General features: G+C 35.9%; 2 protein-coding genes across 2 annotated transcripts; both read right to left on the bottom strand.

Annotated features, from left to right (window-relative positions):
* Positions 1-105: 105 nt before the first annotated feature.
* LOC113236917 (cuticle protein 19-like) lies at positions 106-8,428 on the bottom strand. Its single transcript, XM_026473137.1, has 4 exons — positions 8,381-8,428; positions 7,838-7,972; positions 2,727-2,893; positions 106-201 (listed from the first exon to the last, which is right to left on the bottom strand). Exons 1-4 carry the CDS (start codon positions 8,390-8,392, stop codon positions 153-155), a joined length of 363 nt encoding a protein of 120 aa, XP_026328922.1. The 5' UTR covers positions 8,393-8,428; the 3' UTR covers positions 106-152.
* A 5,420-nt stretch (positions 8,429-13,848) lies between these two features.
* Positions 13,849-19,037, bottom strand: LOC113236907 (cuticle protein 8-like). Its single transcript, XM_026473125.1, has 4 exons — positions 19,011-19,037; positions 18,566-18,865; positions 16,683-16,849; positions 13,849-14,048 (listed from the first exon to the last, which is right to left on the bottom strand). Exons 1-4 carry the CDS (start codon positions 19,020-19,022, stop codon positions 13,916-13,918), a joined length of 612 nt encoding a protein of 203 aa, XP_026328910.1. The 5' UTR covers positions 19,023-19,037; the 3' UTR covers positions 13,849-13,915.
* Between the last annotated feature and the right edge of the window lie 5,724 nt (positions 19,038-24,761).

The following is a 24,761-nucleotide window of genomic DNA, read 5'->3' as shown; positions in this document are numbered from 1 at the left end:
TGTAGCTAGGGAAAATGAAACCCATTTTTTTTCTAACAGTTTATTTCGCCGCAGTCTTGAAAACACGAGTATCGTCGACTAAAGACTATCTAAATAAGTATTAAAGGTATTAATATCACATGCAAGCAATGGCCTCTAGCCTAGAATGACGCCTAGTGGAACTCATGGTGCGGTGCCGTGTTGTGGACTATCGCGTTGAAACTGTAAAAGAAAATTTACTATTAGAACTATAGGTAATAATAGAAAATGGAAAGGAAAAACGTTTATCTCTTTCTTCGTAATATCCAGTAACAATAAAGTTGGAACTTTCAAGTAAGTATTATCTACCTGTGGCAGGAAGGTCCGCTCTTCCATTTCTCTTTAGTAATAGAAATAAATTTACAAAAATACTAACTCACTGACTCTAATAAACTAATATAATAAATTTAATAACTTACATAGACAATATTTAAAAAGCAATTAGAGCATTTGAAAATGGAACTCTTTGACTGTAGAATACAGTTTGTTTCATCTGACTGTCACTTATTTTTACATTGTGGCGTCATTTTAGAAATTATGTGTCTACATCACCATGGATTTAACTCGTGAAAATTTTCGTAGTATAATTTTCTACGACTTTAAGTGTAATTTAACAGTTCAGCGGAGCTTCGCTCGCCTTCAAATTGCTTTTGGCGATGAAGCACCATGCAAGACGACTATTTATAGCTGGTTTGCAGAATTTAAACGCTCGTATGAGTCTCAGTGACGAATTTCGCGATGGTCGCCCGTCCACTGCTGTGAACAACAAAAACATCGATGCTGTGCGCCGTATGATCAAAACAGACAGGCATGTGGCACACCATGAGATTCGGTCATCTTTAGGCATAGGGATGAGTCAAATACAATCAATACTACACAAACATTTGGGTGTGAAAAAGCTGTGCTCTCGGTGGATCCACACAATTTGAATGAGGTTCAATAAACGGATCGCGTCACTTGGTGCTCTACTTCTACTTAATAACAGTGCTCATGCAAAGAACAATTGTAAAACAGTTAGCATAGAAGTTCCTTTTAATGTAATTACGTTGGCATTTGAAAGCATAAAGAAGCAGCATATTTATCTACAAGGACGTATTAAGAACCAAACCTCTAGGCATTCAGATAATGAAAGGTACGTAAGTGTTGAAAGATCGCGCATGATTTTGTCCCTGCCGTTATTACTAACTAGATCTCACGAGTATACGAACGTAGATCTAGGTCACGATTGTCTTGCACACTAATGTAAACGATACGTTTAAGTTTTTGTATTATGAACATATTATATACACGATTTCTTAAGGTATCGCACAAGGTGAGTGTAGCGAATGGAAGCAGTCGCTACAAATGTCTTTCGTATATATTTTTATATAGTTTTTTTTTAATTTTTAATTGAATTGATATTCAATTATTTTTTGTGAAATTATTCCACTAGTTTGTTATAATTATTAATACAAAGATCGAACACTCAGAAAAAATTCCTACGATCCGGCCGGATTCGAACCGACGTCTTCTAGCTTACCGTGCCAGACGCTATACCAACTAAGCCACGGAACGAACCAGCGGAACTCACGAATTCTTCTATGTTATCATCATAGATGGAGCTACGACTAAAAAGTCGTTAAAAAACCAAGTACAAAGATACGACGCAAACACATAGAAGAATTCGTGAGGTTCGCTGGTTCGTTCCGTGGCTTAGTTGGTATAGCGTCTGACACGGTAAGCTAGAAGACGGATTTTTTTCTGAGTGTTCGATCTTTGTATTAATAATTACAGTTTTTTTAAGTTTAGTTTTATATTTAAATTCTGAATTTAAATGTGTTTGTTTTTGGCGCCTTTTCTTCACTATTGTTTCCGTTTTTGGATTGATACCTGTACGTCTTTTTTAATAAATTAATAAACTGTATGTATATTTACTTTGGTCTTGCTCATTCGTTGATAGCACTAGCCGAACCTATGATACAGTCCGCTACAGTGAGAATATAAATTTACCTAGGTCATGTTTTTTATTTAAGTAATTTTCATGTTTAGTAGTAAAATAACACATATTCGAATAAAAACTTCCATTGACAATAATAAATTACTTTTTAAGCTATTTTAACAATTTTAGTGTTGTATTTATTCTTTATGGTCCAATTTTTTTTAATGTGCCAGACAACCGCACCAATAAGCCTGGTATTAAACTCGGGAATTCCCAGTACTGTGGGTACCAGAGTAACGGAATTCACACTGGGGTACATCCCATAACACCCAGAGCAGAATCAAATTAGAAACGTTCATTTCCCAAATTGGTCCTACCGGGAATCGACCCTGGGACTTCCTCGTCCAGCGGCCACAGTTTAAGCCGTTGGGACATTGAGGTTGTTAATGTGCGGTCCCATGTACAACCTACGATTAACAAATAGATTTAAAAAAATAATAACGATATTTTTTCAGAATATTTATTTTGCATAGTGTTATAATCTTCCTAAGTTTCTATATTTATTACGAGTATTATTACTGTTTACAATTTATTTTCATTTTTATCCCTAACTTACTCGAATCACTACTTAGCAGTAAAGGCGCGCACGGACCACATAAAAGCCGCCTGTTGTACATTAGCTTACTCTGTGATACTTACGTTAATATTCCGTGTTATCATTGTAATTTTTATATGTGCAATAAATAATATTTCATTCAGTTCATTCGTTCAATAACAATAAAAATCTTACCCGTTGTGGTCATCAGCAGTATAAGTGACTTTCCTGAAAGAGCCGTCAGGCTGCAGCAGGGAGTATTCTCCTTTCACGACGTCACCGTCACGGGCCTCGTGCTGGGTCTTGTGGTCACCAGTGTGGGGATCGGATACTGAGTACGAGTAGTCGTATTTCGGATGGGCCTGGTACACACACAAGGTAATTATTAACTCATGGTCATGTATCAAGCAATTTCTTTAGTAAGTTACGTTATCCTTATTATATTATCAGAGTCAATATTGCGTATTTATTCTAACTCTGGTTTGAATATTTTTGACTCAAGATCCAGAATATTTAAAGGATTAGTAACTCGCTTAACACTTACATAGGTATTCACCCAAACCCAATTCGTTTTTGTAATTAGTAAATTAGTGGGAATATTAATTAAGTAAGGAAATTATTAGCAAATTGTGAACAATAGATCTTTCTTGTTACTTTATAATGACGTGTCTACATAAGTAATGTTACAATCTAGTACAGAACTTATATTATACTTAACTCTTACAAAGTAATTCGATTGTCATCTGTTTTGTTGTCCATATAATAAATAAATAAATAAATGCGACTTCTAAGTTTTTAGTTCACTATTACATTTAATTTAGGAACCGTAGATATTGCAAATGGTGAAATGACAGGCACATGGGACTTGTCAACTTATGACTCAGGGTGACGGGTGCAACCACCGGGGTGAGTGGCGAATTTTAACGGGATCCCACAGGGTGTATACACAGGTTTTTAGTGGGTAGGGCTCCGAGGATCCACCGAGCGTGTTTGTATCCCCGGGTGGATCAACGGAGATTCCCACATAACCCCGCCATGTCATCGCCCGCGGGGAGTATGCGTAACGCATTTTCCTGTGTATAAAAAAAAGGTGACGGGCGCAGTGGTAGTGCCCCTAAGATCTTTGCGATCTAAAGCTCTTAATGCCATTGCAATTGTTGTAGATAGGGGTGTCGCTTTCCATCAGGCGCACGACTTGTTCGTCTAATGGTTTGACCCACTGCGGTAACCTATCATAAACTCGAATTTTTTTCCGAAATAACGTTTGTTCCAATTTTCATTACACCGAAAACCAAATTGTAACGAAACCGTTGTTCTTTCAGAATATGTTGGATGTTTATCGCAAAGACACGATTAGGTTAGGTTAGGTTAAGTTAGGTTTCAAAGAAAAATATTTCCACCTCGTCAAAAAAAAAGAAAAAAAAAGGTTTCAAAGAAAAGACATTTTCCTCTCTAAATTACTTTCGAGGTTATGAAAATTCGAGCAAACATTATTTCTGGAAATTGCCATTTCGGACTACTGATAGGTAACTCCTACCGCCTCTCAAGCAGCGGCCGTGGGTTTGAATCTGAGTTTCTAGGAATTTATGTGCCAAATTTAATTTCAAATTTACCACGAGTTTTTCTGTGAGGGAAACATCGTGATGAAACTTGCACATCGAAGAAGGTTTACGACCCTCGGAAAAAGTGTGACGTTTCAAATCCGCATTGCGCCAGTGGGGCGGACGACAGACGGCCTAAAACCCTGACTGAGAGGAGACCCATGCCCTGTAGTGGGATGTACAAATGGGTTGATGATGATGAGATATTGCAAATTGTTGACTTTTTATGAAATGTGAAATATTTCATAAAGTTTATACATGGTTGTAGTCTACAGATCAATTTAACATTTACTATGCCTCATGTTTCCAGGAATTATGTCGTTAATATTTATTATTTATTTGTATTCCCACTAAAACGGATTTACGCGACTTGTCAAATGGTTTACGCAAGTGGTATTGAGGTCAAATCCACATCCAGTCATCCGCCATTAAATGAGCGTGCTGTCATGCGCCAGTTTATGCAAATGATCCGTTTTCCACTGTATCATGACTATCATTATGATACTTAGACACAAGATACTTAGATTTTTGCAATTGGTATACATTGGAAATGAAGCTAATTTATTCCCTGGTCTAAAATTGCGTATATTTATTTTTTCGAACAAACTAACGTTTTGGGCTCTTTACAGGTCCTATGGTCAAAGTTGAATCTGACCTGTGGAGAACTCGAAACAAATTGACAGAATAAGAAATAAAATTGTTTATAAAATACTTATTTATAAGTATTATAAGTTACATTAATTTATGTCAATTTTAAAAGAGGATATTGATAGTGTCGTAAAGTTTATTTCTTTACGAAAAAGAGAGGTTTTAAGTGATTTGAAGTTTAATTTAAACAACAACAAAGTTTAAAATGAAAGCAAAGAAAGGGATCTCTAAATTGATGGAGATTTGATGGTAATAATAGTTTTAAGTATTGATTCAAATTAAAAAAACCTAATTAATAAAAAAAATGAAATTCTAAATGTTTAAATTACACACAAGAATGAAAAATAAACAGAACTCAACGTTTCAATTTCTCTATTAATTTTGTAAAGTTTATACGAAGTTAACAAAGGTAGCTTGCAGGCGCGAATGTCGCAAGGATCCTGGGAACGGAGCCGTTATCGGCCCTTCAGTCACGACTAGGATATACCTAAGAGCGAGGCATGCAAAGTGTTATGTAATTCGGACTACACCAAATCGGTTCTCGCAGCGCATAATTTATGACAAAACTGTAAAGAGCGACTTTAATCAACTTAGCATTTGCACGTAGATCGTGATTTGTTTTTCTTCGTAACCTTTAATTTTGTAGTAGAATTTTAGTACTGACAGCCGACCAGTATAAAGAATTTCATATTGCAGCTTGTCTTTTAAAGACAATTCAAACAGACTTACAATGATAGTTGTTTTGTGATAGTTACGTTTTTTGTACACACAAGTATGAATATACGAGTAACAGATGAATGAACATTAAAAATTTGTTAATAAATTGGGATATTGAATTATAATTTTAAACTATGCAGTTATATTGATAGACTATTTGACTGGTTGGAAGTTGGACTTATTTTACATTTCAGAAGAGAATTATTTTTGGTTGGTTGGATCTGGGTGCGCAGCGTGATTGGTATGATCAAGTAAAGTCTTATCCTTCAGTTTCTCAGAAGAAACCACTTGTATATCATTGATAGTATAGTACGAAAAAACCACTTGCGAAGATTCAGTAAAGTCAATTTTGTATGGCAGTCATCTTGAATTCGTCATATTGGATTTTTTGTGCCTGTACAACCCGATTTGGAAATCTCGTAAGCGTCAAAGAGAGAAAATATAGATCTTCGAAGAAAATTCACAAATGCCTATACAGAAATCAGCATGGTATGTGAATAAAGTTCCCCAGAAACCGATATGCCATAAAACAGCAATTGATTGTATTTTTTCAAGAATCTACGATGCGTAGGTATGTACATCTTGGTATTTACGTATAGGAAAAGTTTTTGGGAACTTGTTGGTTACATAGAATAATGACTCGTAATGTGGCATGTAATGCGGGTAAATAGCAACTCTAGGTTCATAACTTGTTTTGCATGATTACGTTACTCCAGTTTCTTGCGAGGAAGTTAAATAATTGTTTGTATTTCATAGACCTGCTTAGTGCTCAAACTGTCATAGTGATGTAATAAGGGTATTTCGTACTGTAGCTGATATTTTAAGGTCTCAAACAGCTTCTTAAAAATATAAGACTTTGTAAGAACGCGTTTGAGACTTAAAATAAAGCTACCTAATTGTTTTTAAATTAGATCGACTGTCATAGTTCATAATATATTGGTTATTGTAACAAGCGCCTAGTGTGCTGTAGATTTATATCGTATCCCGGAAACTGCGACGATTGTGTTAGATCAAGAACTAACATTTCGTTTATGCAAGCTATCAATTAGGTTATATTTGCATTATGAAACGTTGTTACACGAGGGAAACAAAAACAGCTTTGGTTGCTTCATTTGGTTGCAGCTCCCAAATTAGCGTATTTGTTTAATGTTACAGTTATAATTATGCGAAAAATTGCGCTGTGTGTAACGCGTTACAATTTCGAGTCGGTTATTTGATATTGCGTTGCTTGATGCGTGTATGCCCTTGGCCGCATTGCTTGAAAAAATTCGTGTATTATAAATATTATGCGTAGCAAAATCGTAATTATCATAATCTCTGCGACGATGACGATATGCACGCTCTCATTGCTTCCATGAACGTACATTAGCCAAAGGTATTTTAAAGTTGGACGACAATGCGGAATCTGGTGCTTGGTAGTTAGTGATTTGGAAATAATTGGCGCTATAAAACTCTTCCTGTGATGTAGGCCACGCATGAAACGTGGTGAAATGTATGAAACAAATTAAATTAGTACAACGTTGCAAATGTTATTATTGGTGTTATATTCATCCACAGACGTGTTCAATAATTTTACAAAGGAGTATTTCGTGTTTGTACGTTGAGTTTTCAAATTTTGGCAATTCCGAAATTTTTCTTTTTTTTTTGCTGCAGTTATATCACAGAGTTGTATTGAATTTTATTAACCCAATATTAATCGTAGCATATTAATCGTAGCAATTAGTGGGAATAGACTTATGACAATAGTCTCACATATAGAATTTCTTAGTATCTTTGAATGCACGAAATAAGAATTAGTGTCCTTAAATTTTTATACAATTGATATTCAATTATTTTATGTGAAATTACTCCACTAGTTTGTTATAATTATTAATACAAAGATCGAACACTCAGAAAAAAATCCTTCGATCCGGTCGGATTCGAACCGACGTCTTCTAGCGCTTATTAGTATGCTTTCTGAATATAAATACGATCATCTCTTACCTTTTAATGCGAGTCGTAGGAATAAATCTACCGAGATAGGCAACAAGAAACAAACTACAACGTTAATGTCATAGCTATTCCGCGGCACAATTTCTAAATCTTTGTAGGAGATTTTAAGTTTTAGGAGGTGCTTGCAATTGTAGTCAAGTACAGCATAAATTCCTATCAACGTGTCATGCTTGTAGGAAGATTACGGTTCCATAGACATAATAAGTGAAATATAAGACTGACAGTGTCTAGTGAATGTTCATACCAAAGATCATAAAAGAGAAAGAGCATAAAATAATGGAGTTCATTGACCTGACTTGGTAGATATCAATTTATCCAGGGAGTTTGCGTTTCTAGCAAGTAACTCACATGATAATCAACGTGATGGTCCTCATGTCCTCCATAGTGTGCGACAGGGGCATACGCAACACCCTCGTGTCCGTAGCCCGCCAGCTGCACCACGCCGGCCGATGCCAGCGCCACCATGGACAACACTATTGCGGTCTGCAATTTTTACATGCGTTAGAATAATAATACCGGTTCCCTGAAGAACGCTTTAATAATAAAAATTAAGTTATATCTCCCTATTATGGTATGAATAAGAAAAGCCCAACTTGAAAAGGTTTTTAAATGAAGTCAACTGAAAAAAATCAAAACAAAGTTTATGTAAAGTATATTATATATATATAGCAAAAACTTTTGAAAAAATTTTGATACTGTTGCTATTAATATATATAATGTTATTAGAAATTATGTGGTACTTATGCCATCCTAGATATTTAGATTCTTCTTAAAAAGTATTTATAAGCTCTTTCAATACTTTAGAGAACTATGTCGTATACTCCAGAAAATGTAAAACGCTTGGAGCGATGGTAAGCAATCCTTTCACTCAGGAGTATCACGAGCACTTACTTTGGCGATCATATTGTTTGAATAAGGTTTGCTTCGTCGGAACGACCACACACAACTGGTAGCGAAGACTACCACCACCGACTTTTATATTAGTTTACCCGGTGAGATCCTGTAGCGTCACACGCGCTCTATACGCAAGAATACGGTAGTTTGATAATGATACAGCAATTACGTAAACTTACGTAGCACGGTTCAAGGTGAAAAATTTACTGTTGATGTAAAGAAAGTAGATCATATATGTAGCGACGTATGTTCATTAATGCACGTTTTCTCAAAAATGAGACTATATACATGTTTTAAAACATTTGCCAAATTGCGATTACACAGTATTGTGTCAACTTTGCACCATTTTGGCGCAGAAAGGAGGTTTTTTAAGAAGACTACTATGATGAAGTAAAATGCAGGGTGGGCTTATAGTTAATATTCTCTACGTAAATAAAAATTATGCTGTCAATTTTAATTAACAAGTGTGCAATTACAAAAGTAAGCAAGTGTTTCAATGAAAATATTTAGTAGTATTAAGTAAAATAAGATAATGTTTACAAAATAGCATTTAACATAACATTATAGAAGCTTTCGTTAAAGGTAGCCCGGTAATTGTTATTCTAAGTGCAGTTTTGACTTGGCACAGTTAAAGGTTTTGATGTTGTGCTTTTACAATAAAGATTTCAATCTCGGTTTATGATCCTTTTAGGTTTCTCTATAAACAAGATAGTATGTTATTAAACGTGACTGTTGTTCAGGAAGGAATGCAGTGTGTACTAGTTAGATTAACAGTGTTGTTGTTTTAGACTTATTAAAATTGCTCAAAATGTTATTATGTGGCGTGATACAGCAGTAGAGCTCCTTGTGAAAGAGTTCGTCTAATGAAGTACGGCCACCTCACCTATTTATGCCGCCAAGCAGTAATGTGAGCATTACTGCGTTCTGGTTTGGAAGGGTGTTGGTAAAATCACAGGCACATGGGACTTGTCAACTTATGTTTCAGAGGGACGGACGTAGTGGCAATGCCCCAAGATCTTTGCTATTTAAAACTCAGAGTGAACTGAAACTGTTGTCGGTAGGCGTGTTGCTTACCACCAAGCGCCCGACTTGTTCGTCACTTGGTATTATACAAAATAAAATTCAGATGTCTTAGGTTATAGTTTTAATAACGTAGAATGAAGTTATAATCATTGTGCGGACTTCAATATGATTATGCTGATTTCATATCAGTGAAAGAAAGGCAATGCTTGGAATACAATCAAAATGCTGGTTACTGTCGGATACTGGCAGTCGGCAGTTGTAATGCTAGCAGCTGGAAGTTGTAGTGGGCTCTAGAATATATGAGCCAATAGTATTCAATTTTTGCATCAATGTTCTTAGTAAAAAATAGTTCTATAAAACTCTGGAACATGATGGTAAAGGGCCAAATTGCTTCAAAGGCTTGTATTTGCCTAAACAACATACGGTATTTTGAAAACAGCATCGCAGATTTTTGTGTAGTCTGCAACAGTAGCCTAAATACCATAAGCTCAGATTATACGATACAGCTTATTAGCATAGTAATGTTCACAAGCTGTGGTATTTTACAGTCTTCTAGTTGTGGAAAGGTTATAGTACAGAAGAGTTCATCGTTTATAATAATATATAGTAATAATAATAACGCACACACTCAACGTAGCCCCGCACTAGGTGTGTCCATGGCACCCTGTGTCGCGGGTGCCATGGACGTACCCGTAGACAACCACAAATTATACTCAAACTCACGAGATAAATAAATGTAGGCCATACAAACATTTCTTCCGGCCCGGGAATCGAACCTGGGATCTCTGCATGGCAGTCCGGCATGGTAACCGTTCAGCCACAGAGGCAGTTTAAAATTTATAAACCTTCGAAGTGCAGGTTTCATCACTATGTTTTTCTTCTTACGGTAAATTTCAAATTCAATTGTGCGAGTCCGGATTTGAAACCACGGCCTCTGCTTGAGAGACAATAGTTCAAACTATTAGGCTAGCGCGACAGAAAAGTCATCGAGTGTATATTATTTTGTATGGTTATCATTGTACTGTTTTATTATGACAGAACGTATAAATAACGCGCACACACTCATAGCCCTGCACTAGGGAAACGCATACAAAGACAACCACAAATTACACCCAAACTCACGAGAGAAATAAATGTAAGCCATACAAATGTTCTCCCGACACGCGAATCGAACCCGGGACCACTCGGCCACAGACGCAGTTAAGTAATTGATATGAAGATACTTTGTAATCTTGATTGAACAATTTTCTTATGTTTTTGATAATTAATTCTGCAATTTCATATTCATTATATATGTAGGCCAATTGAAAAAAGTAACGAGCGCGTTTGTTGTTTTAAAATTCATAATTTAATTATATAGATTAAGACATCAGTCAGTTTGTATTCTTGTACTGTAAGCCCAATTATCATCCATTGTGTTGACGTCTGAGAGAAATGTATTTTATTAATGAAACAAGTAAGATAAAGACTTCATTTATTAATTCTTTACACTATGCGTTCTTACTAGACTGGTTGATGGTATTATATGCTAAATGGTTTTAGTGGGAAATGGCATAAATACCCAGTCCAGAGTACCAGAGTTCATTCAAACTGGTCATATTTTAGTGATAGGAAATAGAGCAGTACGTGTTGCAGACAAGTATAATAATTTTGACGAACATGCATGCAATTGTAGTGGTAATTTAAATCCTGAAGTTACCGCAGCAACTTGACCTTGCAACACTAGACAATAAAATTGTGTATTTTCGTACGATGTGACTATTTTTGGTGTATACTTGTTTTCATATAAGACAACGCCAATGCAAGAAAATGATGAGTGATGAATGATTGCGAATACTTGTTATATTGGTCATCTCTTCAACTTTAAACATTGAAACTGTTAATCAACATTTTCAGTACAATTTATTGCTGGAGATAATGATCAACCTTGGTTTTCATATATACCACATAGTATAAGTAGTTATAAAGCGTTCAGTAAATTTTTAAATAGAGTTTACGGAGTATATATTGACTAATAATTTCGAATTATAGGTGAATAATGTTATATAGGATAATTATGCGAGATTTTTGGACGAGGTTATTATTAACGACGGTAAACAATTCACACACTGTACATATTACAATATGTAGAGAGAGTGCATTGTTTTATTTACATGTTTAATTCCTTTTTGTGATTTTTTCCTTCTAAGTCGTAGAGATGATCAAGTTTCGTAGCTTGATAATTTTATGAGTAATTGTAAATAAGCATAACAATATTTTCGCATATTAAAAAATTGCCATAATTACACAATATAAATTATTATACACACTCATAGCCCCGCACTAAGGAAACCCAGTAACGCGGGTGCAGTTAACACACATAGACAACTACTAATTACATCCAAACTCGCGAGAGCAGAGTAAGCCATACAAATAAGTTTCCCGGCCCAGGAATCGAACCCGGGACCTCTGCTTGGTAACTTTACGGTTACGGAGGCTGTTAAGTTATGTAATGTAGGCCCTGTGGCAATCTGTGCTAATATCAGTTTATCCATTTGCTAACTGAATCGACCTATATAAGTACATTTCATTTCTCATGGCTCTCCTGTAATTAAAGGTAGTTCACCATGTTAGCTCAATGTAGATACAGTTTTCTGATATTTTGGATTATTCGTATTTAAATTAATACTTAATAAGTGAAATTTTATTCATAACATTATTTTAAAACACAGAAAGTTTTTCGGCCTTTGTAAGTTGCAATCTACGAGATAATCGTGGTAGTGTAGTTACATAAATTTTGAGTTTCGTTTCCGTCATCTGATAAAATGTTGACGCAAGACTTCTCAAAGGGAACCAACGGCCTATAATATTGAGAGTAATTTACAACTGACCCCTGAGTTTGTGGACTTATGAGACTGGTTTTAGTCGTATTGTTATTTAAAAAAAAGCTAAAAATAAAAATAAAAATACGAGCGTCTGTTGTAAATCTTTAATAGCAGTTTTTTTTAGCTCCTTGTGAAAGAGTTCGTCCAAAGACGTTACCTATTTCTGCCGCCAAGCAGTAATGTCAGCATTACTGTGTTCTGGTTTTGAAAAGTAAGGGTACTGGTGAAATTACAGGTACTTGAGACTTTTTTCTGAGTGTTCGATCTTTGTATTAATAATTATAAGAAACTAGTGGAGTAATTTCACAAAAAATAATTGAATATCAATTCAATAAAAATTTAATTAATACAGTGAATAGCGACATCTCTCGCCAGGACTGGTAGCTGTAAAGGTACTAACTGGATGATAAATCTGTCATAGATTTCTCATAGATGGCGCTACGACTAAAAAGTCGTTGAAAGACCAAGTACAAAGACACGACGCAAGCACATAGAAAAATTCGTGAGGTCCGTTGGTTCGTTCCGTGGCTGTATAGCGTCTGGCACGGTATGCAAGAAGACGTCGGTTCGAATCCGACCGGATCGAAGGAATGTTTTCTGAGTGTTTTTTCTGAGTGTTCGACCTTTGTATTAATAATTATAAGAAACTAGTGGAGTAATTTCACAAAAAATAATTGAATATCAATTCAATAAAAATTTAATTAATACATGAGACTTGTCAACTTAGGTCTCAGAGTGAGGGACACAGTGGCAGTGACCCTCAAATTTTTGCGATTTAAAGTTCTGAGACGTGTACCTTACCATAAGGCATACCAAAAGGCGCACGACTTGTCCGTCCTGTTCGCACTTGATATTATATATAAAAATTATATAGATAAATAAATACTGTTTATAAAAGTGCCAATTAGTTACCCTTGTAAGGAATTATTGACGTAAGGTAACAAATCATTTTCAAACCGGTATTTGGCATTCAGTACAAGTATTTCCAGTACTGCGATTTTAGTAAAGAATTACAGATTATTAAATTGATTGCTTTCAGCGTAAATGGGACCAGTTAGTACTATTGTTTGTTTTTACAACCCAGATGGTGTAAGTAAGCAGTAATTAGCAATTACGTTACTCAACTTCACACGGCCGATACGAATGAATTGTGCTTCGGTGCGCGGGCCCCAACGCAACATCACCTATTCGCTTTCTGCAGACTAAAACACTCCAGTGATTTCCTGAATACTGACCAACCGTAAAATCGGATTTAATAATTAACGGCATAGGAAAACATTATTCACGTTCCACTAAAAATAGACCATTTTTCACTATTTTGTAAAAAAAAACCAGTGTGTTCCAGTTTTTAAACTAATTACGGCACCTGTCAGCACTTTTGAATGATGATTGCTGGTAAATTAATGACATTAACATGAAGTAGGCAAAAAATGCCATTTTTACCAGTACCAATTTGTTGATTCTGCATTTGATAACCAAATTTATGCATACTCAACGGTGATAAAATTAGCCTTAGCATTAGATTAATGTATAATTCTTTTACATATTTTAACATATATTGTAATGAAAAAGGATTAAGAGTATGAATATAACTAGTAGTTTATTTAAATTAATATCTTATTACAGTCGCAATATTGTTGTAAATTTAATGATGGTGGGCCAGTATGGGTACAGCATGGACTACGGGACCTGAGTGGACTATAGGGGTAGCGTGAACTGGGGGAGCAGGGGGAGCAGCTTGTGCGTTGGGGGCAGTGTTGTGTACTATCGCGTTGAATCTGAAATAAAATTGCAATCTTTGATTAAGTTATAATTATAAATTCTGTTCTGATGTTTAAGTTTAAGGTTCACACTTCGAATTTCGGCAATCTGCGCTGCATGGTTCGATGACAGCCGTAAACTGTTGTTCGAAAAACTAAACATACTTCCTTTGTCATATATGTACAGTAGATGCCCTGTGATATCTGACTTTTAGCCGACATTTTGGTTCTGATGGCCAAAAAAGCAAAGGTTAGAGGAATTCCAGCTTATATATTAAACATCAAATTGGTTTAAAACGTTTCTTAAAACGTCATTCATTAATAATGCAATTAGGAAGTCATATTAAAATGAATTTTACAAATGTTAAACAAAATTATAACTTTTAAAGTGTGTTAAAAGTTAACATTTTGTTTAACACTTTTCTTCACTTTTATCTATTCAGAACCAAATGGTCAGTAAGGGCCAGCACAAACCAACGGATGGCAAAGCAGAGGACATTAAATTTATCAATGTATATTTTATGCTATTTCAATAGATAAGGTATATATAAGGATTAAATAAGGTATAAATTTCAATGCTACGAGACGCAGAAAGAAATGCGCTACGATGCTCGTACGCCGATCTCAAGAGCAATGCAATTTGTACCTTATTTTAATTGAAATGGCATTAAATATACATTGAAAAATTTACTGTCCTCTACCTTCCCGTCCGCGGATTTACGTTGGTCCTTAAGGAGTCTGGTATCTTAGGGCATCGACTGTTCATTAGGAATATCTGTATTTTTATCATACTCATCTTCAACATTAAAAAAAACACGTGCTGAAGTCATTCAAAGGCAAACTAGAGATAAAATTATGAATCATTTTATACCAACCTCGTTGCCATAAAGCTATTTATAAGAATAACTGCGTCAATATGTGTAAAATTATTTTCAATGAATTACCAAATGAATTTGCTACATACTTTTAAATTACAATTGACAAAATGGCTTTTTGATATATTGCTTCTAGAGTAATAAAGCATTTTTAGAGTCATCGAGTATATAACCAGAAATAGAGACGAAATGAGGGCCATATATTCCTGGTAACACATTAGCGATACAGCTCTTATAAATATCAACTCTCGTTTGCACTGAAATATAGACAGGTCAACTACTGACCTGTGTACGTCTCCGTATATTCCAAAAAATATTCTGTATTTATTGTAATAAAGATAATATCTGTAACAATGCCATGCTGTTCTATTCGGTGGTGTTTGAAATACAGCAAAACATCGAATTACAAAACCAACGGAATCAAATTTCATCGGTAATTAAATATTAAATATGTAATTTTGCGATTTTCGTCCAATATAGCAAAGCTCTAGTTAACTGGTCGATTTGAAGTGAAACAGTTGACGACACCCATTGACGACACCCGTCAATTGTTTCGAACTCAGACTAGCCAATCGGAGCGTAGTTGACACAGTAATGATATGGCAGAATAGTTTTCAAACAAATTAAATGACATTTCGTCTCTATTTCTGGTAATATTACTCGATGCTTAGAATATACAAAGACTATATGCATTAATTTGAGATGCAATAAACTGAATTTTTTGAAAATATGAATGGCAAAGGCTTGACTACAAATGGGAATTTATTAATATTCGCTTACATATATCATGTCAAGTATAATTAGATAGTTAACAATTGCGTTCTATTGACTAAACATTTAAAATAAGCGATGTATAATGTTTTACTTAAAGTAAATCATGTTTAAGTAACAGTAAGTACCAAGAATTGCAACAACTAATCAAAATTCTCACAAAATGTCACATGCCACACCAAATTGCTACAAAACATTAACTCTCCTATTTACACGTAAACGTTGAGTAAATTGTATAAAGGTAATTATGATTACCCATGTCTCACTGTACCTACAGTTAACGTGTAATTTACACGTTGTATAACAAAGAACGCTAAGTAGAAGACTGTATTGCGTATCAGCTTCAAGTGTGTGTTGATGTTATCAGGGTTATCGACCAGAACAACATTCGTTTTGAGTTAATCAAACGAAATCTATTTATTACTTTAATTACAAAAACCGTTAGTTTCGCTAGTTGAGGTGCTTTTGTACAATATTTGGCCTTCAGAGCATCGTGAAATTTTATTTACGTAACCTAATAATGTTTTATATGAATGAAATCGTAAATCGTATTACGAATAAGAAACATTCACGACTTCACTATTTAAACTAGGTGCCACTTCCTTATTATCTATTTAATTAATAACTTGACCTGTATTTTGCTCAATTGATTTGAGATTATTAATTTGTGTGCTCATGCTTAGTTACTTTAAATAATTAATAATTGATGTTGAGCATCTCTCGGTATGTCCGGCGTATCATTTTTTTTTGTATAATGAATTTCGTCATATCTGTCAATCGAGATTTTCCTATACTTGTATTAATTTTAATTATCATATATATGAAGCAATTAATATCGTAAAAACTTCTTTTCCGAGATTTTTTTCACAAAAGTCTTTGTTTAGCCAAGTTTTATTTCATCATGCCTGTGTGAAGTTTGTACCCTAAACTTTTGATATACTCGAATACACAATATAATAATATGAATGGAAATATTATTATTATAATGAAAGATGAAAATCTTTACCCATTATGGTCGTCAGCAGTGTATTCAACTTTTCGAATAGAGCCGTCAGGTTGCAGCAGGGAGTATTCGCCTTTCACAACATCGCCTTCGCGGGACTCGCGGTGGGACTTGTGATCACCAGTATGAGGGTCTTCGACGGAGTACGAGAATTCATAATGGGCAGGGGCCTAAAAATTAATAAAATAATGTCAAGTAGAGTGATACATCCAGAAGACGAACAGTGTCGTCTCCTGTATCTTGTAGCAAATTTTAATTTTGTTACGAACATAGATTGAATAGGTACAACAGGAAAAAGAAAACATTTTTGTCATAGCAGTAAAATGGCGCTGACTCAGCATTTGCCTAAGTTCCCTAAGACGCTGTTTTCAGTCAGAACCAACGAGAGGTACTAAATCTAGGAGTAATTTGTAATGAAAGATCTAATAAGCGACTAGGAGGGAAATTGTTCACTAAAATAATAAATGTAATAAAGTGTGAATAGTGCATCTAAAGTAACCTATTCAATATGTAACTTTGTGCATGTGCGGATTTGAATATACATATAAGTGTAACTGTAAGTGAAAGTAATAAATCAAAGTAAAAAATGTACATTTCGAAAGGCTACGAAGAAGAGTACATGGAGATATGAAAACTAATATTAATATTACAATTTCAACAAATTAGACAGATTTTTGTTGAGAGTAGGTGTTGCCGGTAAAGTGCTTTTAATTTGTGTTTGGATGACTCGTCACGTACAGGAATATTACTCTATTTGAAACTGCCCCTAATACGGTATGATAATGGTAAGAAAATATCATATACTTTCAGTTAAGAATTTGACGAAAAGGCACTAACCAATGAGGTTAAACTATTTGCCGTACAATAATTGCGCGATAAGAGTAATTCTGTCGTATCGATAAAAGTAGCCGTCGGAACTATTGCTACGTAAACCTATAATATTAGTAATGATGTGTTTGATAAAAAGACATTAATCCCAATCACAGCGTGATAGATTGCCAATGTGGATGTTACAACACTTTCTATAGTCTTGTAATGACAAGGAGCTTGCACAATAAACATTTAAATGGGTTGATATTAACTGATCACATTTTTAATCATAGTATTTTGCCTTTCACTTTCTTTGTGTTAGTGAATTCGGGTGCGTGCTGCAATTGGATGCGTAAGATTAAGTGAACATTTATACTGAATTAAATTTCATTAGAGACTCCGTGAAATTGCCTAACTTCGAAATTCTTTTAGTACTGCCAATTTTCAAGGAGTATCTATTATTTTAAGTACTGAAGAGGAAAATATTCCGCTACAGCAGAACTAATAGTGTCTTAAAAGTAGTGAGTTTCATAAAAACAGCATTCAAATGTCTAAAAGAACTTCATAAAAACTTTTTAAGTAGCAGTAGAGTTCCTTGTGATAGAGTTCGTCCATGATAGTACTGCCACCTTGCCTATTTCTGCCGCCAAGCAGTAATGTCCGCATTGCTGTGTTCCGGTTTTGAAGGGTAAGAGTGCTAGAAAATTACAGGCAGGCATATGGGACTTGTCAACGTATGTCTCAGGGTGACGGGCTCAGTGGTAGTGCCCCTCAGATCTTTACGATTTAAAGCTCTGAGTGGCACTGCAACTGTTATGGACAGGCGTGCAGCTTACCATTAGGCGCACGACTTGTTCGTCCCGTCACTAGAAATTATAAAAAAAACAGCACCCTTACCCTTCAAAACCGGAACACAGTAATGCTGATATTACACTTCTTCGCGACAGAGATAGGTAACGTGGCAGTGCTTCGACGTACCTAGACGAACTCTTTCAAAAGGAGCTCTATTGCTACTAAACGCTTACCATCAGGCAAGAATTGTTCGTTCCGCCACTTGGGGACATAAAAAAACTTACCTGCTCTTCTTCAACACGGTGGGCTTGTCCAATAGCAACAGGTCCTACATGTTGTACAACAGGTGCTGCATGTACCAGTGGTACAGAATGATGGACCACGGGCGTGGCATGGGCAAGGGGGGCAGAGTGGAGGACAGGGGCAGCGTGTACAACAGGAGCGTGAAAGACTGGAGCCGCGAAGTGAGTATCAATTTGGTGTGGCTCATGTCGGACGATGCTCTGCGATGAAACAGCGTGGTGATTGTCGTCTACTAGAAGAGCAGCGTGACAGATTGCCGCGACAATGCTGATGATTGCGACCTGCCGGGAAATGGAGAACGAACTCAATTTTTTTTTCAATTCAAATGTAATATTATATTAATTGCGATTATGACAATTGTTGTGCGGGTTATTATGACATATTGAAAATTATATGAAATTTTTGAAAATTATTGAAAAACCTTACTTTAGCAAACATGTTGATGTGCTGTGCTGAATCGAGGTGCTCAATTGATAATGTCCCACCATGGATGTAGTTTTTATACTCGGGAGGTCGCTTTGGGTCTCGTTGACACCCGACACCGAAACCGGCCTGACATATGACACGGTGCATACGACCACCTTTACTCTTCGCTTACGTCACGCTATTGACACTTTCTGGCTTCTTCAAGGTTAACATAAGGCTTGGTTCAGATTGCTGTGATTTGATCAATGGATTTTACCAATGGAACAAGGTGATGGACAAAAAATATTTGGGTTTAAAAAAAATCTAGTTCTGTTAGGATAATCAAGATGGCTTAAGTTGGGAACTTGAAAATAATACTTTAATTTGAGTTTATTTAACCATGCAAACCTCTCTAATTTAAAGACCTCTATCTGTGTAGTAATAGCTATAACACTAAAAGTACACTTAAAGTCTTAAGTATGCAAGTTGCATTGTAGTCCGAAAACGATTTCGTCCCAGAGGCCCACTGACCGTAATACGATTGTCATTTCTGCTGTGAAACATTTATTTACTGCGACCATTTATTTGCTACACTCAGTGAAAACCTAACGTAATGATGTTAGACAATTGCGATAATGTTACGTTATGTATAGTCCAAGACATAAAATATACTACCTGACTTTCACGTGATAACATTGTTATTTGTTATGGCTTTTGCTACGGATTTTAATTTTAATAGTTAATAAAAATAGTAACGGATAAATTAATAAATCAATTTTTAATATTGCAGGTTTTTGTTTGTTAATTATTGCATTCTCAGTGTGTGTGTCCACAGCCGAGGGCAGTGACATCGTAAGAAAGTAGCGCTCGGGGCTGCACCGGTGCTCCAGTGAACTCTTGCGCAATCGGCTCGTCACTCGGTGTGTGGCTCGAGGCGCACTGAGTGATCAGTGAGCCGTTCGTTGTAAGTAACTATGAAAAGGAGGTCCACTATCCCGATCCTTCCAGAACGAGGAAGTCCAAGTAGAGTAGTGGTATTTTGTAATTTGAAATAAATATGCTCCCAATGCCTCATTTTTTAGTAAATTACATTGCCATGTACACATTGTTAAGAAACGTCCATTGTTCGAAAATTTGTACCTGGTGTCTGCATTATAGATATAACTTTACATTTACTACGTATTGAAATTTATACTACCGCTATAATGAGGTGAACTTTATACGCAAAATATTCCCAGAGCTTCTCTCAGTACGCCAACAACATGAAATGCGTCGGCACATAATCACGCTGCGTTTCCTTCGAGGACCGCCGACCGGCATGTGGTCGATTCCTATCATCCGCGAAGGCCATGAGTTGGTAAATCGGTCAATTTTAATTAAATCTACAGATGCCACTGCATTTCATTTTCATTATCCTTTTTACTCGCAACGAAATTGTAATTTGTCTCGTGACTCGTGACCACAGATATGGATGTGTTAACGTAACGTTCCATAAGGTAATAAATATTTTTTAAGCATCCATCATTAAGGCATATTTTATTGTTGCAAGATACGCCGATTGATTTCATGTAATGCTATAAATTACGCGTCGTTTATGTGACCAACTGTGAAATTTTGTATAGGTACTGCATAATCGACCTATATTCCGTTTGTTGATTCTATTTTTTGCTATTAGAAATAAAATGAATGATTTAATTATCATTAATGGATTTAATAGCAGCAGAGCTCTTTGTGAATGAGTTCGTCCATGATAGTACTGCCACCTTACCTATTTCTGCCGCCAAACAGTAATGGTAGCATTACTGTGTTCTGGTTTTAAAGGGTAAGAGTGCTGACGAAATTACAGGCACATGGGACTTGACAACTTATGTCCTAGGGTGACGGGCGCAGTGGTAGAGTGCTCCTTTGCAATTTAAAGCTCTGAGTGGCACTGTAACTGTTATGGACAGGCGTATTGCTTACCATCAGGGCACGACTTGTTACTCCCGTCACTTAATATTATTAAAAAAATTACGTTTGTTCACGAGAATAACCATGTAATGATTTTTACTGGGGCAAGCTGTATTTTGGTGATCAGTATTTCTTTAAAAGTCTTTTTCATTAGTATTGCATAAACTGGATTTCGTCTTTCATCTCCCTATATGTGGAATAGAACAATCTTATCTAACAAAGATCGTTGAAACAAAAGGAACATTAGCTCATCGGATGCAACAAAACATCGTTTCCTCGCGTTTGTAACTTTTGTAAGAAGGAATTAGCAAAGATGGGTGTAACGACCTTGTAGGTACCGTAACGGATCGCCGTCAATATTATCATCGTGTGTTATGAGGAGTAACTTCGACTACCGTTCTTTTGCGTACTTAAGTAGAGGATTATTTGAAACAATTTTTATTAACAAAACTTGCGCAAAAATCTGAGGTCACATTGTTCATTTCCAAGAAGAAATATAATATAATAAACGACGTAAAGCACAGCTTGATGAATGGTTGCAAGTTGCATCTCGTAGGATGTCTTTTAAATTTACTTGAACACTTTGCACTGGCACCGAGGCCGACCTCATGATTTACACTTGCTGTAATCAACCAATTTACGTACCCCGTCCCACATTAAATGCAATTCAATTCAAAACTTTATTTCGAACAAATATATATTTGTTATATATATATATATATATATATTGTAGTAATAAACTATACAAAACTCACAAATAGTAAATTACTTATTCAACTAAGTACAGTTCTAAAACACTTGATTGAGTCAGCCGAGACCATGGGACCTGTAATAATCTCGAAAGGTTGGTTTGTTTGAAACTCTTTCATTGTTTCACTAACTAATATGGATGAATATACTTAATAAAATATAATTTAAATATTAAATAATATAAATGTTAATTTGCATGAAGCACTATTCGAGTTCAGGCCAGGGCTGTCCACTGAAACAGCAATTCTGCGACTCAAGCATACCATTCAATACTACGCTGTTCGGGAGACACCAGTATACTTTTGTTTCTTAGACTTGTCGAAGGCTTTCGACCTTGTGACGTACAACGTTTTATGGGATAAGCTCTTGAGAGAGACCAGCACACCCAGGGACTTTGTCAAATTAACAAAGTTTTGGTATCAGCACCAAACCAACGAAATTCAATGGGCTGGTTCTAACTCAAATGAGTACAGGCTGGAGTGCGGAATGAGGCAGGGTGGACTTACTTCTCCACGGCTCTTCAACTTATATGTAAAATGCACTACTTTATTTTATATTCATTATTATTATTATAATTTTATTACTGACGATCATAGTTATCCCTTGACATTGTGTTTCCAATTGCAATATTGTGACATTGATAACATGAAATAAACGATTCTATTCTATTCTATTCACTGATAGATAGGCTCAGCAGAGCCGGAGTAGGCTGCTCAATAGATGGGAAAATTGTAAACAACATTAGCTACGCAGATGATATGGTCTTACGGAGCCCATCTGTCAGATCCTTGGAGGTCTTAATTGAAATTTGTGAGAGGTACTCGGTGTCCCATGGCCTTAGGTATAACTGCAAAAAGTGAACTACTTGTTTTTAAGGCGGGAAACAAAACGCCGAAGTCTTCCTCCAGTTAAGCTTGGAGGAACAGGTGTAAATAGAGTCACGAAGTTTAAATACCTTGGGCACTGCGTCAATATGGACCTCTCTGACAACCTGGACATAGAGAGGGAACGTAGGGCATTATCAGTGAGAAGGAACATGCTGGCGCGCAGATTTGCACGTTGTAATGTAGAAGTCAAAGCAACCTTGTTCAAGGCATACTGCCTAACTTTCTACATGTGCAGCCTGTAGGCCAAGTGTACACGCAGATCACTGGCGCTACGAATATAACATAATAATGGGTTTAGGATGCTGCTGGGGTTACTCCGATTCTGCAGCGCATCAGGTATGTTTGCCGAGGCGAGCGTTGATAGTTTCCAGACTATATTGCGCAAACGGGTAGTTTCGGTGATGCAGCGCGTGCGGGACAGCACCAGCGGTCTCCTGAATACCATTCTGGAGTGGGTAGATTGCCCGTTAGCAAGGCACTGGAATACGAGTCACATGCGTTCCAGAGTCACCATGTATAATATTAAATAATTAATTAAATTTCATTGTTACTAACACAGAATAACAAAATTGTTACTAACAAAATACGAACATTAGTTTCAAAAAAAAGACGATTACTATTATTATTATTAAGCCGATTCTATTTTCCTAGAATAAAAAGAGTCCAGGGGGTCTACTCTCGTTCTCCATCCAACATTTACCTAAAACAATTACTGTCAGATAACTAATACTCAAAAAAATCAAAAAGCAATGTCAAGTATTAAGCTTCACCCGCATCATGCATCTTTTAATTTGGTCGAGTATTAGGCACTTATTTGACAGTAATTTTTTCGGACTGAAAGGGTTGTAACCCTAACAAGCCGTGACCAGGTTCACGGCAGTAAAACAGAAAACTTCAGGTCCTCAAATTTATTTCAAGTCGGTTAAGGAAAGAAATAGTAACAAAGAAGTAAGGTAACAATAAAAGGTATTAAATAGAAAAGAGGTACATTATTATAAAACACTACACTTCCTAACTTGATGATGATGAATATAAAGATATTAAGTACACTTACCCCAAAAGGGCCGAGATATACTGAATTACAGATCGTATTCATAGATACATGATGAGGCTGTAGTGTCTATACTCTTATTAAAGTTGGCACATGATTTAGATTACTAGTGATTATAAAATTAGGAAAGGAATCAAAATTAGACGCGATTGAATTTTAACCAGTTCTGTACGCTGTCGTGATTGAGCTGGGAGTGACGGAGGAATGAAACAAAATCAGAATGCGAGGCAAAAGAGCTATGGAAGAATTCAAAATTTAAATTTAAATACGAGTGGCCAGGAACCGGAGAAAGGAGATAAAAAGGTATGCAAAGGTGACGATGTAAGGAGGTCACACCATCTCAGAACGAATGTCGGGCGGAGCGGACCCCCTTATCTTTTGGTCACTACGGTACCATTACGTAGAATAAGATATTGTGGGCAAAGGTTGCTTCAAAAGGAGCATTCAAAAACTACAGATATATTACTAGTAGCTGCGTCAGCAATTTTATTCCAAATCCCAATTGTTACGTTTGGTTTACATACATTTAGTGGCAGTAGAGCTCTTTGTGAAAGAGTTCGTTCAGGGTAGTACTGCCACCTTACCTACTTCTGCCGCCAAGCAGTAATGTCATCATTACTGTGTTCTGGTTTTGAAAGGTACTGGTGAAATTACAGGCACATGGGAATTGTCAAATTATGTATCAGGGAGACGGGCGCAGTGGCAGTGCCCTTCAGATTTTTGCGATTTAAAGCTTCGAGCATGCTAAATTAATAATATAAAAAAAAACATAAAAAAACATAAATTAACCAACCAGACTATGCGACAAAACCTTCTTGCCCACCTTCTAAAATACTTTCAACACTTTGTCAGTTCGATTCCCAAGTGAGACTTTTAACAATAACATAATATCTCCATGAAGCAAAATATCCTATCTAGAATATTTAAAGTACTTTCCCTCCGAGTCGCATAACCATGGGACGCCCTGTTTACCTTGAGTGACGCTACGATTTTACTTCGCACGATTAAATGACTTCAAAAAAAAAAAAAAGGAGGAGGTTCTCAATTTGCCTATATTTTGTTTTATGTATTGACTCCAACATTTGTGTACCGATTTCGATGATTTTCTTTTTGTTGGAAGGGCTTCAGTAGTGG

The sequence above is a fragment of the Hyposmocoma kahamanoa genome, unplaced genomic scaffold (genome assembly GCF_003589595.1).
Source record: "Hyposmocoma kahamanoa isolate Upper Pololo Valley unplaced genomic scaffold, ASM358959v1 92, whole genome shotgun sequence".
In the NCBI taxonomy this organism is placed as follows: Eukaryota; Metazoa; Arthropoda; class Insecta; order Lepidoptera; family Cosmopterigidae; genus Hyposmocoma; species Hyposmocoma kahamanoa.
The sequence above is the reverse complement of the archived record's forward strand: the minus strand, read 5'-3'. Positions and strand labels throughout refer to the sequence as shown.

What these genes read in the sequence shown, in the direction of transcription:
- LOC113236917 (XM_026473137.1), bottom strand. An exon ending in ACCATCACGTTGATTATCAT is followed by an intron (nt 2,894 to 7,837) that starts GTGAGTTACTTG and finishes TGTGTGTACCAG; the next exon opens with GCCCATCCGAAATACGACTA. An exon ending in ACTGCTGATGACCACAACGG is followed by an intron (nt 202 to 2,726) that starts GTAAGATTTTTA and finishes TTTCTTTTACAG; the next exon opens with TTTCAACGCGATAGTCCACA.
- LOC113236907 (XM_026473125.1), bottom strand. An exon ending in ACCGTGTTGAAGAAGAGCAG is followed by an intron (nt 16,850 to 18,565) that starts GTAAGTTTTTTT and finishes ATTAATTTTTAG; the next exon opens with GCCCCTGCCCATTATGAATT. An exon ending in ACTGCTGACGACCATAATGG is followed by an intron (nt 14,049 to 16,682) that starts GTAAAGATTTTC and finishes ATTTTATTTCAG; the next exon opens with ATTCAACGCGATAGTACACA.